The 16,042-nt window shown below is 38.0% G+C and overlaps 1 protein-coding gene and 1 pseudogene across 1 annotated transcript; both read left to right on the forward strand.

Annotated features, from left to right (window-relative positions):
- The first annotated feature begins 200 nt into the window (after positions 1-200).
- LOC115513425 lies at positions 201-665 on the forward strand (annotated as a pseudogene).
- A 588-nt stretch (positions 666-1,253) lies between these two features.
- On the forward strand, positions 1,254-11,541 carry LOC115514996 (proteasome assembly chaperone 2-like). Its single transcript, XM_032593349.1, is given in 6 exon segments — positions 1,254-1,339; positions 7,790-7,854; positions 10,719-11,014; positions 11,016-11,411; positions 11,414-11,444; positions 11,447-11,541. Coding segments are annotated over 6 exon segments (969 nt in total).
- The last annotated feature ends 4,501 nt before the right edge of the window (positions 11,542-16,042 follow it).

The following is a 16,042-nucleotide window of genomic DNA, read 5'->3' on the forward strand; positions in this document are numbered from 1 at the left end:
ATTAAACACCCACCATGTGCCTGAAATTGTGTCAGGTGCTTTTTTTCATTACCATATATAAATATCACTACAATACTTTCACAAAAATATTATTGCCAAGACTGGGGTTGAGCACTGGCATTCGTCCTTGAAGAGACCCTGTTGCTATGGACCTGGTCCTGCTCTCAGCCAGCGGCCCAGAGTGGAGCAGGGGGACAAACATGAATGTTGGAGTTGCCCACAGTGAGGTGGATGCAAGTACCTGTATAATGAACAGCCAGGGCATGTGGCCGACATATGCATCGGGAGCTGACTTGCTTCACATTGTCGTCCTCAGTATTCCCTTCTTCATTGTTTCTGTTGTTTGCACCTTAACAAATATTATACATACTCTCAGGATGTATGGGTTTTTTGGATGCAGTAAAAAGAGTGCCTTTTGAAACTCCCGACAAAGGTAAAAGCAAGGTGTTCCCTGATTCGTTGGAAACACCTGGACTGTGGCGTGCAATTTAAACCTTCACAGAAGTTTCGCACAGTTTTTCCAATAATTCTATATTATCTGGCAAGTCTCTGTCAATGTACGATCCAACTCACTTCATCCTAAACACAGCGTCTCTCCTGAGTTGCTGATTCCAAGAATGCCAAAGTTACACGGTGTTTGGATCTTTGGAATTAATGAGTATTGAAATGTTTTGAAACAGAACAAAAATTTTTAGAGCTACTGAGTTTTCTGTAAGGAAGGAATGGTTAGTAAATTGCACTGTTTCTGTGATAATGTGAAATCGAAGATTTTTATATTGTAGGGCTGGTTGGTGTTCTTTCGTGTACTGTTATAAAGTGCAGATCTTTACTGGAAGAGGCCTCTGTTGAATGCATCTGGGATCTTTCTGAAGAGAAGCTTTATGGTCAGGCTGGGCAGGCCCAGCTTATAAATTAAATGGCTATAAAGTGAGGGTGTACTAGATAAATTCAAGGAAATGTGAGATTTATAAGAAACTAAGACCAACTTAGTTTATAATGAATGGGATTATGTTAGAAGAAGAAAATTTCCAATCATTTACACATGGGCAATTTAGGTAAACTTACATGTAAACCAGAATCATCCCTTTACAAGTTTATTATAGACTGATTTCATTACCATACATATTCCCCTTTTATTATCTAAGAGGAAATGTATTCCCTTGTTTTATGCAATCCCTACCTTTGTTGGTTTTGCTGGCTCAACATTGTATTGATAGAGGAGGTCATTTTACATTTATTAAGTTACCGAGTTCATGAAGATCACTTCCGTGACTGGCATTAGAAGACACCAGGCATCTTATGAACAGCCTCCGAATCCACCTTCTAATTTTGGAGCAAAGTGGGTTTTGCTGCCTTTCCAGACACAAGGTTGCTAAACCAGTTAGGAAAACAATTTATTTATTCAGTTAAAGTATATGGTAATTTAAAGGCCTCTGCTTATTTGGTTGATCAATTGACTTGTTAAAGTCTGCCATTTTTTAGAAAAGGAAATAAAACGAACAACTATGTAGCAGACTGTGGTCTGGCAGAAACCATTTCTTCAGAAACAGCACCAAAGTAAATAATTGGAGTCTTTTACAGCAGGTCCCCGGTAAAAGAAAACATCTTTTCTTAGTCCTTGCTGCTTTCAACCCCTGTATTTTTCCTATTAATATTTGCCGTTCCCCATATGGGTCTTGGTGTAGGTAAGCCAAAGTGGTAACTATTTCCAAAGCCGCAATCATGTTGAATTGTTCACTTAGAGAAGCTTCTCATAGTTGTTGACATTAACTCTAAGAAATAATACATATTTTGAGAAGTAAATATTTATTTACTTAGAGAAGTAAATATGTCAAAAAAACAAATTCTGATCTGAGATGAAACTGAAAAACCTAATAACATTTGTAAACAAACACCGAAGAGAGTTTATAGACCAACTTAAAAATCTGTTTCAATAGGCTGACTTTTGGGGATAATTATCATTGGTATTTCAAAAGTATTGAGTTTAGAAACCAGTTGTATGATAATGCCTTTGTATCTTTGTCTTTTCCCATGCATTTTTAAGTAACCAGAATCTATATTTTAATAACATTTTTCTGTGGTGTCAAAAAACGTTATTGCCAATATTTTGCCAGTAAAGAAACAGAGGTTTTGTAAGTTTAAACAATTCACTAGCTGGTAAATGAGACAGCAAATTTGCATTCTGGCACATTATTTTAAAGCCTGTGCTCTTTCTCCTTAACACATCATCCTCCTATATACTGAAATCTATACTCTAGATAAGTCTGAAATCTAGCGTCAGCCCTTTGCTTTCTTGTTGGGTGTGTTGACTGACTCAATCAAATCTGAAGATTTTAAAGTAGCCCAATTTCCTCGCTAGTTTAAATAGAAAAAAAAAGAAAAAAGCTATCCCTGGGTCTTGAGACTTTATAATAGGTTAGCTCTAGCCAGCCGAGAAACATGAACCAAATGCTCTCACCCACCAATCAAGTAACATGCTCCAACTCCGTGGAGATGAGAAAAAGATGTTTCTGAGAATAGCTCTTCATGGAAATTAAGCATTATCCTCCCTCCCATCCCCAAAGAGTGTAGGAAGAAAATAGAGGTAGACCTGGGACCAAGTACTCGGGACACTTTCAAACCACTACCTCTCATATGTTAACAGATATAACTTGAAATATTTCTTCTCTTCAAAAACTGTTTTTAAAATGCTAACTTATTTTTTCTCTATTTAAAAAGCATTTTAATTGCTGTGACTTTTACTAATTTATTTTAAAGTGTGTACAATATATTTAAACTTAAAAAGTCTAAGTGTATCAACACATTAAATAAAAATAAAAGTCATCTTGTTCACCACTTCATTTATATCTCTTGGCCCTTTGCCCAATTTTCAGAGGTGGTGCAAATTTCTGGAATTCATTTATATATAAAACAATATGAACTTGTGTTGTTTGCACAAATGAAATCAAACTGCTCTGCCCTACCCTTTTTTTTTTTAAGTTTTTTAAGAGAGAGAGAGAGAGAGTGGGAAAGGCAGCAAAAGAGGGGGAGAGAGAGAGAGAGAGAGAGAGAGAGAGAGAGAGAGAGAGAGAGAGAATCCCAAGCAGGCTCCTTGCTGTCTGTACAGAGCCCCATGAGGGGCTCGAACTCAAGAGCCCTGAGATTATGACCTGAGCCAAAATCAAGGGTCAGAAGCTTAACTGAATGAGCCACCCGGGTGCCCCTGCACTATATTTTTTTACTAAAAAATTTTCTTGAAGCTCTTTTGATATCAGGACATATTGATCCAAACATTCTGTTTAAAGGATATGTAATGTTTCATCTAATTAATTAACTATAATTCTAGGCTTTATTTTCTGTTATAAGCTATTGACAATAATGCAACAATGGCACAATACGTATATTTTTCTTGGTATAATTTATGATTTTACCAATAAATTTGTAGAGAGAAAATGAACTAAAATCAATGAGTCATATATTGTTCAGTGGCACTTAAAATAATTTTCAGGAGTTTACATTTTTGTCATAAAACTGAATAACATTTTTTGTTTTCTCTAACCCATTGTCTTATAGCAATTTCTATAACTTATGTTAGCTTGTTATGTAGAAAATGCTACTTCACTGTTGCAAAGTTCAACTCTTTTAACATGTTTGTGTACTTTTCCTAGTTTTCTGATTATTTACATTTCTTATTGATTTTTATATGAAGAGTTGGTCAATAAATTATAAATTTGAAAACTTCATGTGTGTGATTATCATATAATGAGCATATAATTTTTATATGCAAAAATACATAGAATTTTCCTTAAAATAAACATTTCAATAATTGGGGATAAACTTAAATTTACATGTGATAATTTTATATATTTTCCAGGTTTATTGTCATTGACTGGATGGAAATTTTTAATGAAGACACAGGATGCAAGAAAGGAAGTTCTAGAGCTTTTTGAAATAATTCTTGAAATCTTTAATCCAAAATTTCGGTATATTCCTAATATTTAATTAATGAACTAAAAATTAACAATTCTAATTTGTTGAGAAACAGTAATTTCAAAATTTTAATGTGATCATAACCATACAGTTTTCTTATTTCTGATATTTTTGATTTGTGCTCCTTTGTTAGGATTTTATCTATGAATTCTAACTTTAAATTAATGCAGGGCACTTGGGTAGCTCAGTCGGTTAAGCTTCCGACTTTGGCTCAGGTCATGATCTCACGGTCTGTGAGTCTGAGCCCCGTGTCGGGCTTTGTGCTGACAGCTCGGAGCCTGGAGCCTGTTTCAGATTCTGTGTCTCCCTCTCTCTCTGCCGCTCCCCCACTTGCGCTCTGTCTCCCTCTGTCTCAAAAATAAATCAACATTAAAAAAAAATAAAATAAATAAAATAATTTAAATTAATGCTATGATGATTGTGCTCAATTAATAATTCTTGATTTTTAAATTTATCAATACTTAAAATATTTTGGCTGTAAAGAAAATTATATTAAGGAATCATAAATCACTGTGAATCAATAAACAGACATTAAATTTATATGCCTTTTTTGTTGTTATCCTATGTAACCCAATTTCATGAAATTTAGAGCAATATGTCTTGCTGATTTATGACCAAAATCCAGAACATTTTAAAATTAAATACCGACAGTCAGCTAAAATTTTTAAAACTCATTAAACGGAACTGGCAGAATATGTACCCGGTTTGTCATTTTTGTGTGTGTTTTCACTGACTACAATTTTATAGCAATTACACATTAAGTTTCCCCTCCTTTGATCCTCACTTGATAATGATTGCTTAAGGGTCAAGTTTGTCCCTGTTGCTCTCTTCTAGGAGAGACACTACTCTGGTCGGGAGGCGGTGACTTCCGGTGGCTTCCAGGGCTATACGGAAGCTTGCATGTGCAGGTTTCCCAGGGCCTCATCCACACACTAGATCCACCCTCTGACTGCGGCAAATAGAAACGCTTATTACCTTTGCTCTCTTTCTGATGTAAGTAATGTCCACATCATGACTGGAGGGATCTTTTCCATTGTAAGTCAGATCATGTTTCTCCTCTGCTCAAGCTTAAAATTGCTTGCTGCCTCTCCCAGAGCAAAACCCACATGTGGCTCACACAGCCCAGCCAGCAGGATCTGGATTCCTCACTCCCTCTGCTCAGCTCTCCTTCCACTCTCCCCTTTCATACCTGCCTCCTTGCTCTTCCTCAGACGCTACAAGCACACTCATGACATGATTTTTGGAGCATTGTTTCCCTTCTGTAAGGAACGTTCTTCCCCCAAATCACTGCCTGCTTCACCTCTACACTTCCTGCTGGTCTTTTTCCAATGTTAGAATAGTCTCAGACTTCTTTGTATAAATTTGTGCCCACTCAACAATCTCTATTTTTTTTTAATCCTGCTTAATTTTTTTCTTCCTATCACTCATCTCCACCCATCAAATGTTGTATAAGTTTCTTTGTTTCTTGTCTGCCTTCCTATGCTGGTGTGGGAGCTCCATGATAGTAGAGCTTTATTTTCTATACTGCTGCATCCCTGGGACCCAGGAGAGCAGTTTTAGTAAGCACTCAAATATAGTCTGATTTGGATGAGTAAATGAAAAAAAATAATGGTTTAAAAAATAAGAAGGAATTGGTGGAGGTTTCAAGTGCCAAAACAGAGTTTTGTTTTAATATGAAAGCCACAGGCGTATACTACGGATACTTGAAGGAAAGGGTAGAAATTACCTGACAGTCAAAGAGCATAATAAATTTCAGGAAGACAAAATCAGAATAAGCCAGGAACTGCTGCTATCCAATCTGATCCCTGGGACGTAGTTTAGGAAAATAGTTATGAAAATAAAGAAAAAGTAGTAAAACTAAATGTGACAAAAAGTAAATTGGCTGAATTAACATGGGTGGAGGAACATAGCATTTCATAGACACTCTTAATACTGTGATCTTTTGAGAAGTAGAAAGCTTTGGGGCCATTCCCACAGAGGGAGAAGTTGGGAAGTCAAGCTTTTTTGCATTAAGTGACACTGCTGTTTGGGGGGGGGGTGTGGGGGGGGTCATGTCTCCAGGGTAAGCAGGGTTGTGATATTCTTGGATTGGGGACACCAGGGGAAACCTGCAGACCTGCAATAACCCCCACAATAGGTGAATGAATAGAAAATTTTTCAGTAATAAAAAACTGTCCTTTCCAAACCATGTTTTTATTTTTTATGTTCTATATTGTTCCTACACATATCAACTAGCTGTAATTTGATCTGTATACTGATTAGTAAAGGAATGATTCCATACTGTTCCAAATTAGCTTAGGGTATGTTTCTTCTGTGTCTAAAGGTGACATAAAACTAATAAATGAGTCCCCAGTTTCTGTCTGGCCCTATGCCCCAGTCATGTCCCCATTTTAGGATTCTGCTTTGATAGGCAACACATTGGTATAGTGAAATCTCAAGATCCTACATTATGTCCATTGAGACAAAAGAAGGAGGGAGAGAGGGAGAACCACAGGAAGAGATCTTCTGAATTGGGTTATTGCTCTAGGATTTCGCACTAGAACCAAGGGTCCTGAAATCCCTTTAGTCTTGAATTTCTGAGTGTACATATCTGGGAAATGTTATGTTTAATTGATTGGTGTTCAGGGATTGAATCAGGACCTTTATAAATTAATAAAGTGAAGTCATACCACTCACCTAATGTCTAAAACTAATGAAATTACAGGTGGCAGAATGTTCGGAGTGCTTAGCCTTGCAGGCTTAGGACTGAAATGACACACCCATTTGTAAAGTGCTTGGCATTTCCGGGGGTCATGTATCCCTTCAACGATAAAACTCGTCCTAACGAACCATAAGCTTTGACCATATTAAGTCCTTGTTTTATCTTCTGGGTTGTCTTTTGCTATTACACCCACATACTGTGAGGATTAAACCCGAACAGATTATGGGGTAACAACTTAAACTTCTTGGCTACGCTTAGGACAGAATGAGTGACCATCTGGATTAGTAAGGATTCCTTTGGTTAAAGTGACAAAATTCCAAATCAAACAAGCCGGGGCAAAAAGCGAGCTTCGTGGAGGGACACCTTGTTGTCAAATGTGATTAAAGAAATGTTGTTAATCAATTCTTGGGACAGGAACACTGCCAGGACTCCCTGTCCTAGCCTCTTGTTTCTTCTTCTCTGTTTTTCAGTTTCATTTTTTGTTTCCAATTAGAGACTCTGGCTTCTTGCTCTGCTGGCTGTTGCTGCCCCTTCTCCCAGGAGGTGCTGGCTGGCTTTTCCTAATTCTAATTGGAAAAAAAGCCCAAGGAAGGACACTGAGTTACTCTTTTTAGGTCATGGGCCTACCCTTGGTGTATTCAGCCAAGGCAAAGAGGCCACCATGCTATGACTGACCCAGCCTGAGGCTGGAGCCTAATCCTGAATGAGTTAATATCACAGGAAGTGGGGGGGGGGGTTGGGGATCGGATCTGAAATAACATAACCACTCCCATTCAAACCATGTGGCCTAATGGGAAAGGGAGGCAGCTCTATCAAGGAGGAGAATGTTGACGATAAAGTGCTGGCAAATTAACCATGTGACTACAGCCTGTATGTGGAGACATTTCAAGGAAAATGAGAAGGCCTTACTCTTTCTCTAAAATTGATGTCCTATGTGTTTGGCTTTTTGAGATTCCATACTAGGGATCCATGCATTTCTTTGATTAAAGGCAGTGTCCATATTAAAAACAAACAAACAAACAAACAAACAAACAAACAAACAACTATTCTTGGAGGACTGTGCAGCTACTCATAGTGTCCTGCCTAAGAGTTATCCTCTTCCACCCATTTTCCTCGCAGACAGAACCGGCCTCTCTCCATAGGAACTGAAGACGTCCCTGAACCTGTCACCATTTTGGTACATGGTAGGCACTTAATAAATGTGAATGGAGACTGAATGCATAAAGAGCCCCAGCACAGCACACTGAGAAGCTGTGGACCTGGAGGTTAATGTCATGCAGATAGTAGTTCAAGTCTCGGTTCTGATCTTGGGAAAGTTAAAATGTGGAAAATATACACATATACTCACATTTTATATATAAGTATCTGGTAGAGTGGAAAATAATAATTTTATTATTCTTTTATTATTATTTTATTAATAATTTAATTATTATTTTCCAGACTAATCTGGTAGTCTGGAAAATAATAATAACTAACCTACAAAGTGTCAAGCACTTTTCTAAATGCTGACATCTATTTGCTCACCTAAACATCGCAACAACTCTTCTGAGCTAGGTAGGTACACTAATTATTTGCATTTCACAGGTGAGAAAACTGAGGACAGGGAGGGTAAGTGACTTGTCTAAGGTCACTCAGCTAATAGGACACCATTTGACCAGTGTTTATGGAAGTGATTAAATAAATATTAATTATGATTTGACTTGAAATCATTAAGATGCCATTTGTACAGAACCTAAAACAGTGAACAGAAAAAAAGAGAGAGAATATATTATATTAAGGTTATATTGTGCCATCTAGTAATAATCAAGAGAATTTTATCATTGCACATATTTCACCCTATGCTAAGGATGTTTTATTTTGTTTCATGCAATCTTTAAACAGGCCTCATAAATTGGCAATATATTTATAATTACAAATTTACATATTTTATGGGACTGGTAAGAAAATAGCCCACACTTAAAGGGTCATTCCAATTAATATTCAAAAAACCAGGTTTTCAGTGCTGATGTTGATAATAACTTTAAAATTTAACAAACACTGGTACACATTCTCTTGCAGAAAATAGGCATTCTTTTTTTTTTTTTTTAATTTTTTTTTTCAACGTTTATTTATTTTTGGGACAGAGAGAGACAGAGCATGAACGGGGGAGGGGAGAGAGAGAGGGAGACACAGAATCGGAAACAGGCTCCAGGCTCTGAGCCATCAGCCCAGAGCCTGACGCGGGGCTCGAACTCCCGGACCGCGAGATCGTGACCTGGCTGAAGTCGGACGCTTAACCGACTGCGCCACCCAGGCGCCCCAGAAAATAGGCATTCTATTCTCAGATGCAGTATAAAATGAGCCAGATTTCAAGGTCTGCAACAATTTTGTTGGTCTGTGAGCCTTCTTTCTGGGAAATAAATAGTTGCTACTAATGATAAAGTAAAAAGAAGATAAGTGGTTGGTGCCCTTCCCGAGGATGTGCCCACATATCCCACAGCACACTAGAACTGCCCTGCAGTTTGCATGCAGCTAGATTAAGAGAGAGGGAGCCAGAGGGCACAGAGCTGGCCAGTCAACCTGGTTCTGAATCCACCTGTCCACTCTGGTCCCACCAAACATTTTGCTACCATGCGGCCCTACTGTTCTCTTTTGTAACTGTGTAATTTCTAACAGCAGGATAATAGCGTTTATCATTTCTACACAGTGCAGCACAATTTTAATGTGATATCAGACAGCTTTGTATAAAAAATGTTTGATTTGAGTATTTTTATTTATTTATTTATTTTATTTTTTATTTTTTTTAAATTTACATCTAAATTAGTTAGCATATAGTGCAACAATGATTTCAGGAGTAGATTCCTTTGTGCCCCTTACCCATTTAGCCCACCTGCCCTCCCACAACCCCTCCAGTAACGCTGTTTGTTCTCCATATTTGTGAGTCTCTTCTGTTTTGTCCCCCTCCCTGTTTTTATATTATTTTTGATTCCTTCCCTTATGTTCATCTGTTTGGTCTCTTAAAGTCCTCATATGAGGGAAGTCATATGATTTTTGTCTTTCTCTGACTGACTAATTTCACTTAGCATAACACCCTCCAGTTCCATCCATGTAGTTGCAAACGGCAAGATTTCATTCTTTTTGATTGCTGAGTAATACTCCATTGTGTGTGTGTGTATATATATATATATATATATATATATCACATCTTCTTTATCCATTCATCCATCAATGGGAATTTGGGCTCTTTCCATACTTTGGCTATTGTTGATAGTGCTGCTATAAACATGGGGATGCATGTGTCCCTTCAAAACAGCACACCTGTATCCCTTGGATAAATGCCTAGTAGTGCAATTGCTGGGTCATAGGGTAGTTCTATTTTTAGTTTTTTGAGGAACCTCCATACTGTTTTCCAGAGTAGCTGCACCAGCTTGCATTCCCATGATTTGAGTATCTTTAAACATTATATCTAGCTCAACACCATAGGAAGATTTTTAGTAGCAACTTACATTTATATTGCAGAAATAATATTTCATAACATATGTGATCAATAAATTTGTCCCTGGAGCCATAGACATTTTCTGAGAGCTTTTACATCTAGCTCCATGCTCCAGAAGCCTGGAATCTATCTAATATTCATAAATTTCCAGTTATTTGATGAGGTCTTTCAAATCTTGATATTGTTAGTAGGGAGAAAAAGAAAACATGAGGAAGCCAATGCCTTGTACGTAATGTTCTTTCTCCTTGAGATAATGATACTTTATGATATGTGGACATATAATTTTATCCTTCCACAGGTGAAAAAGAGGTGCTACTAGCTTGTTCAAAGTAGTCTAATTATCAATTTCTCTATTAAATGCCGGCACAGGTAAACTAAGAGCTAATGAATGCAACTGATTGAGTGGCAACATTTAAAAGTTGAGCCATTTTGAATATCAATCTCATTTTTGTCCAAGGAAAGTTGAGTTTTTTTGTAAAGAGGCTTTAAAGTTCTGGGGCTTTGGGACAGAGCCGCCCTCTTTCTCCCCATCAGCCCTTCCACTCACTTCAGTGCGACCATGTTTTGCTGTAGAGAATCGGTCTCTGACCCCGGGGGGTTTCACCATCCTAATGCCAACAGTGCCTGTTGGAAATGTTGGCCAGCTTGTAATAGATTGGATTATTTCTATGCTGCATATGTGTAAGATTGGTTACTTCTACACCACTTCTCTTGGGCAGATGGTTGGAAACTGTCCATATGCAACTGCAGAAGTAAATTCAATAGAACTCAGTACAGATGCTGAAGTATATTCATTGCCTTCAAAAAAGCTGGTGGCTCTTCAGTTAAGATCCATTTTTATTAAGTACAAATCAAAGCCATTCTGTGAAAAAGCTGCTTTCCTGGGTGAAAAGTAGTAACTGTGCCAAAGTTATTGTTCTTTCAAGCAGTCATTCATATCACTGTAATGATCTACATTTCACATTGGCAAGACTCCCTTCTGATACCTGCTTACATCTTTGGTGCAAAAAAACTGTTCAAAATAAAATAGAGACCCTTAACTGGGAAGAAATGGAAAAAAGCCCATGCATTCCTGAAATAGATGATTTTGAGTTTTGTATCTATATTCCTGGAGGAAGTATCACAAAAATACTCTATACTGAAGGTTGTTTTAAAGAAATCCCAGATGCGGTTCTGTTGAAATTTGTTTCAGAAGAAGACAATATCCTAGATGCATTAATTCTTCAGTATCTTAGTGAATGGCTTCACATAAACCACGTTTACAGTGTGATGACCCTATAGCGTCTATCTTGTGGTGGAAATGCCAAGTTCATGGAGATTTCTCTTTGGAAGTGGTCTTCACCCTAGCTTTTCTGATCTGTTTTCAGTTGTATACCTAATGTCCCAAGACACTTAATATCAACACAACACAACACATAGTTACACAACTATATAGAAAGTTATATTTTCTAAGGACGTATTAGGAAGTAAATCTTTACTTCTCACAGAAACTCTCAAAGAAAATGGATTAACAAAAGGTTGTTTTGCCATGCCCCTATACACAACAAATGTAAGTTTTATACAATTAAATATTTCCTAAGTAAGAAAAAGGAGGGGGCCTTAAAATAGAAAATATATACATGTATGACCAATATGTTTTTGACTTGATATAATGTGTGGATGATAATGTCTTTTATTAAATAAATCTGTAATATTGCAGAATCACCTGGTATCCTTGTGGTTGCTTAAAAATGTACCATCTTTTTTTTTTAGAGAGAGAGAGAGCATGAGTGGAGAAGAAGGGTAGAGGGAGAGAGAAACAGAGAGAGAGACAGACAGGGAGAGAGAAAGAAAGAATCTTACGCAGGCTCCACGCTCAATGCTGAATCTGATGTGGGACTCCATCCCTTGACCCCAGGATCATGACTTGAGCCAAAATCAAAAGTTGGACATCAACTGACCGAGCCACCAGGTGCCCCTAAAAATGTACCATCTTAATAAAAATTTTAAAAGTATTTCCTTGAGATATAGAAAGTAGCACTCCTGTAATATCTTCATTTCTACCCTGTTACCTCCTTGAACAGAAATTTGGAGGTGACCAACAAATCATCTGAGATTTATCAGAAATCAATATTCATACATACACACTCAGTCAGGGCTCAACATCTTCAAAAGCCCAAAAGAGTGGCATTTGGTCATATTCTTCTGATTGGGGAAAATACACTGGAGAGCTTTTCTGTATCCAAGCAAGATGTAAGATTCATGATCATCCTCTGGGAATGGTCCATATCCTTACACACTAAAATGAAGTGAGCACCATTATTTATGAATACTTCATGGCAAGACATGATTTAGCCTGCTCTTGGCAGTGACCAGGAACAGTTCTGAATTATTTAGGAACACTAGAGACAAGTCAGTTCAGCTGTGGCTGTGTAGGAGCTAAGCAGGTGTATTCAAGGGCTCAAGAGTGTCTGGTCATGTCTACCATACTGTTGGGGTTTTCCTCCACACTCTGTTACAAAGGAATTGTCCTTGCCTGGGTCAGCTGTGCCTGGCCATGTCTCTTACCTGAGCTTAAGATTTAGAAACACAACTGCCTCTGACTCCTCCCCATGAAGACCAATATTTGAAAGGAAAGATTGATTGGGTCTATTGACGATACTGATGAGACCTGGGGCTCTAGCTGAGTTGGGTTTATGATAGAAACCACATAGGCTTCTTTCCCCAGAGTGTCTGTAGGATTATTTGAAGCAGGGAGTTGGGGCAGGGAGAGGATGTGTTCTATTACATTTTAATGCATCTTAATGCACATCTTACATGCAGTGTGGTGTTGGTGTCACCTCTGTGTAAGACCATCCCAAATGAGTAGACTTTCCTGGTGGGTGCCTTTAGGTGAGGGTCCTGATACTAATGAAAGATCCCCTGTGGCTCTTTGAATGGGAAACATCACATAACTGCCTTGTTTTCCACATCCATTTCCCACATTTTCCTCAATACTATGTTTCCTATTGGAAGCCCACAGGGCTTCCACCTTCAGGAAAACTTGGAAACTATACTTTTGTAAACATCTGCCGTAATTCCTGCAGGCACAAACATTTCTATCCCACCCTATTCTCACCTGGGTCTTTTCTTCCACATTAAGTTCCTGGAATCCTTTCTAACTCTGTCTTCTACCAAGATGTGAAAGATTCTTCCTTGTGTACAATAAAGAGACCAGTCTATCAGCTAAATTGTGGTTCTCATTCCCAGAGCCTGCAATTAGGGCTTTTGCAACAGGCTGTGGTCCATTTTTCTTACACCTAACTTTTTTCTAGGAACAAGTGTAGGACTAATCTGGGATAAAAAGTTAGCCTTAGGAAATACAATTTACATCAGAGATAGAGGCAGAGATAATTTTAGCATAACAACCCTCAGGAATTTTACTAGAAAGAGGTCCTTTTTGGTCCCTACTTTCTCCCCCACTGCTCCACTCATAACTCTAGGTCCTTGGAAATGGATAAAATGGAACACATGACAGTCTGTACCAGGGCAGGCTGAGGGGAAGAGGCATGCAGAGGAAGCAGAAGAATCAAGGACATATGGAATTATGGCCAGTGGATCCAGAGAGGAGGTTCTCTGATTCTGTAATAATTACAGTGATAGCGTCCATGTTGAGTAGCCTTAAGACCCAAAGTCACAAACCCTTTGGGACTGGGCATGGTTTGTACAGAGTAGAAAAGCACTTCAGATACTCTATCCTTTGTGAAATATATTGATGTTGAAAGTATGCTTCAAACCTGAATCTGAGGATTGTTTTATACATTCCTCTAGACTCCTAGTGTGTGATAAAGAAACAGATTGTTCAATATGGGAGTCTATCTCCCCTCTCTTCCGCAGTTAGTGCATAGACATTATACATACACTTTTATATGACACTCTATCAGTAATGTACCATCCGTCTCCTCTTGGGCTCTTCCTATGCATGCCATGGAGAAGAAAGTTGGATAATTATGTTTCTAACAGGTTTTCTTCAGCCTTACTGCTATGCCACGAGAGACAACTAATAAGTTTCTCCGATCCTCTGCTAAACCAGCTCTGGAGCACCTTTGTCTTTATGAAGCCAGACCTCTGGGGAATGCATAATCATATTAATATCCAAGAGATAAATAAATAGAAACATACTTTTAGAAATTTATGAACAACACAAGTTCCTGGAGATACCTTTTGTGTGGTAGTTTCTTCTGACAGCTGACAAACTAGATCTGGCATGATCTTCCTAACGACCAGAAATCATTGTGTACCTAAATAATATATTCTACTAGGCTTCCATACATGGTCCCTGGACCAAGTGTTTTGGGAAGATTATAGCAGCACCATTTTCTAGAACTGCTCCCTTTCTTTGAATCACCTGCAGAACACCGAACTCTTAATTCACTTGCAATAAAAAGAGCCTCGACATACTAAGAACAGTCAATAAATCCTGGATATCAATTGGTTTCCACATCACTTTCCAACTTTACTGCCGTGTTTCACTATTTTTTTTTTTTTTTGAGAGAGAGAGAGAGAGAGAGAGAGAGAGAGGATGTGCTAGCAGAGGAGAGGCTGGTGGAGAGACAGAATCTTAAGCAGGCTCCATGCTCAGTACGGAGCCCAGACTGACACAGGCTCGATCCGACAATGCTGGGTTCATGACCAGAGCTGAAATCAAGAGTCCAATGTTCATCCAACTGAGCCACCCAGGCGCCCCAGTTTCACTTTTTTTTTTAATAAAAAAAGAATCTTGACCAGATCATAATAGTTTTCTATCTTTGGTGACATTAATTTCAAAGGGTCTCTATACTTAGAATTGTTCACCAGTATTTATTCTAATATTTCTAGGATTATATATTTTTCAAATTCTCTGAATCATCAAAAATTTGTTTTTTTGAATTGATACATGATTAATGTTGCTGACATAGTGATCTACTGTGATTTTTAGTCATTTAGTCCAACATATTATTGAAAGATCAAACTGATCTGAAACACCACTTTTATCCTATGCCGAATTGTTTCACATTTTTGGGTCAATTTCTGATCTTTTTCTTTTCCACTTATCTGTTCTTTCACCACTGCTACATTTTTGTTTAGTTTTCTGTTTTTTTTTTTTTTCCCTTGGGTTTGTGGGGTTTTTCCCCGCAAATATAGGAAAGCCTTGAATTTTCTATTTTAATTCTAGGAAAGAGGGGCTATTTTAAACTCCCTCATCTGTGCTAATGGTTCTTTTATAATCTTAGACTTCCCAGGTAACTGATCTTATCATTTGTAAAGAATCATAAATTTCATTTTCTTTTCCATATCTATACCCTATTGAATTCCTTCCTTCCTTCCTTCCTTTCTTCCTTCCTTTGGCTACAACTTCCTAAACAATGCTGAATAACAGCAGGCAGTGATGTAATCTTATCTTGTTTATATTGTATTCTTCACAGTTTAAATGTATACAGTTAGGGTTTTTTTGCTTTTGTTTCTTCCTTTAAGTAAATATTTGCTATTGGTTTCATTTACTCATATACTTTCTGGGCCAAATGCAAGATAGAAATGATAGCCCATGAACTGTATATCAGCATCTATGCACTTCATTACAATGTGGGTAGGGTGAGCTTGAGAACTCCTTTTCCCTTCTTCCCTTGTGGTAGGGTCCTGCCCTAAAGAAAAGAACGACAACCAAAAACCCCTCAAGGTAACCTAGCTATGCCATATGTGACAACATCCCTCATGACCTTGTAACATGAGACCACTTAATCAGATCGCATGTTTGTGTGTGTTACCACATATGGGGGACAAAGAAGTAAAAAATGTATAAAAAACTACCCCACGTGGCGTTCGGGGCTCAGTTCTCAGGTATGAACCCAACTGAGCCTTGCTGGCAGGAATAAAGTTGCTTCCTGGAAAGAAAAGCCTCA

The sequence above is a fragment of the Lynx canadensis genome, chromosome B2, assembly GCF_007474595.2.
Source record: "Lynx canadensis isolate LIC74 chromosome B2, mLynCan4.pri.v2, whole genome shotgun sequence".
Taxonomy (NCBI): Eukaryota; Metazoa; Chordata; class Mammalia; order Carnivora; family Felidae; genus Lynx; species Lynx canadensis.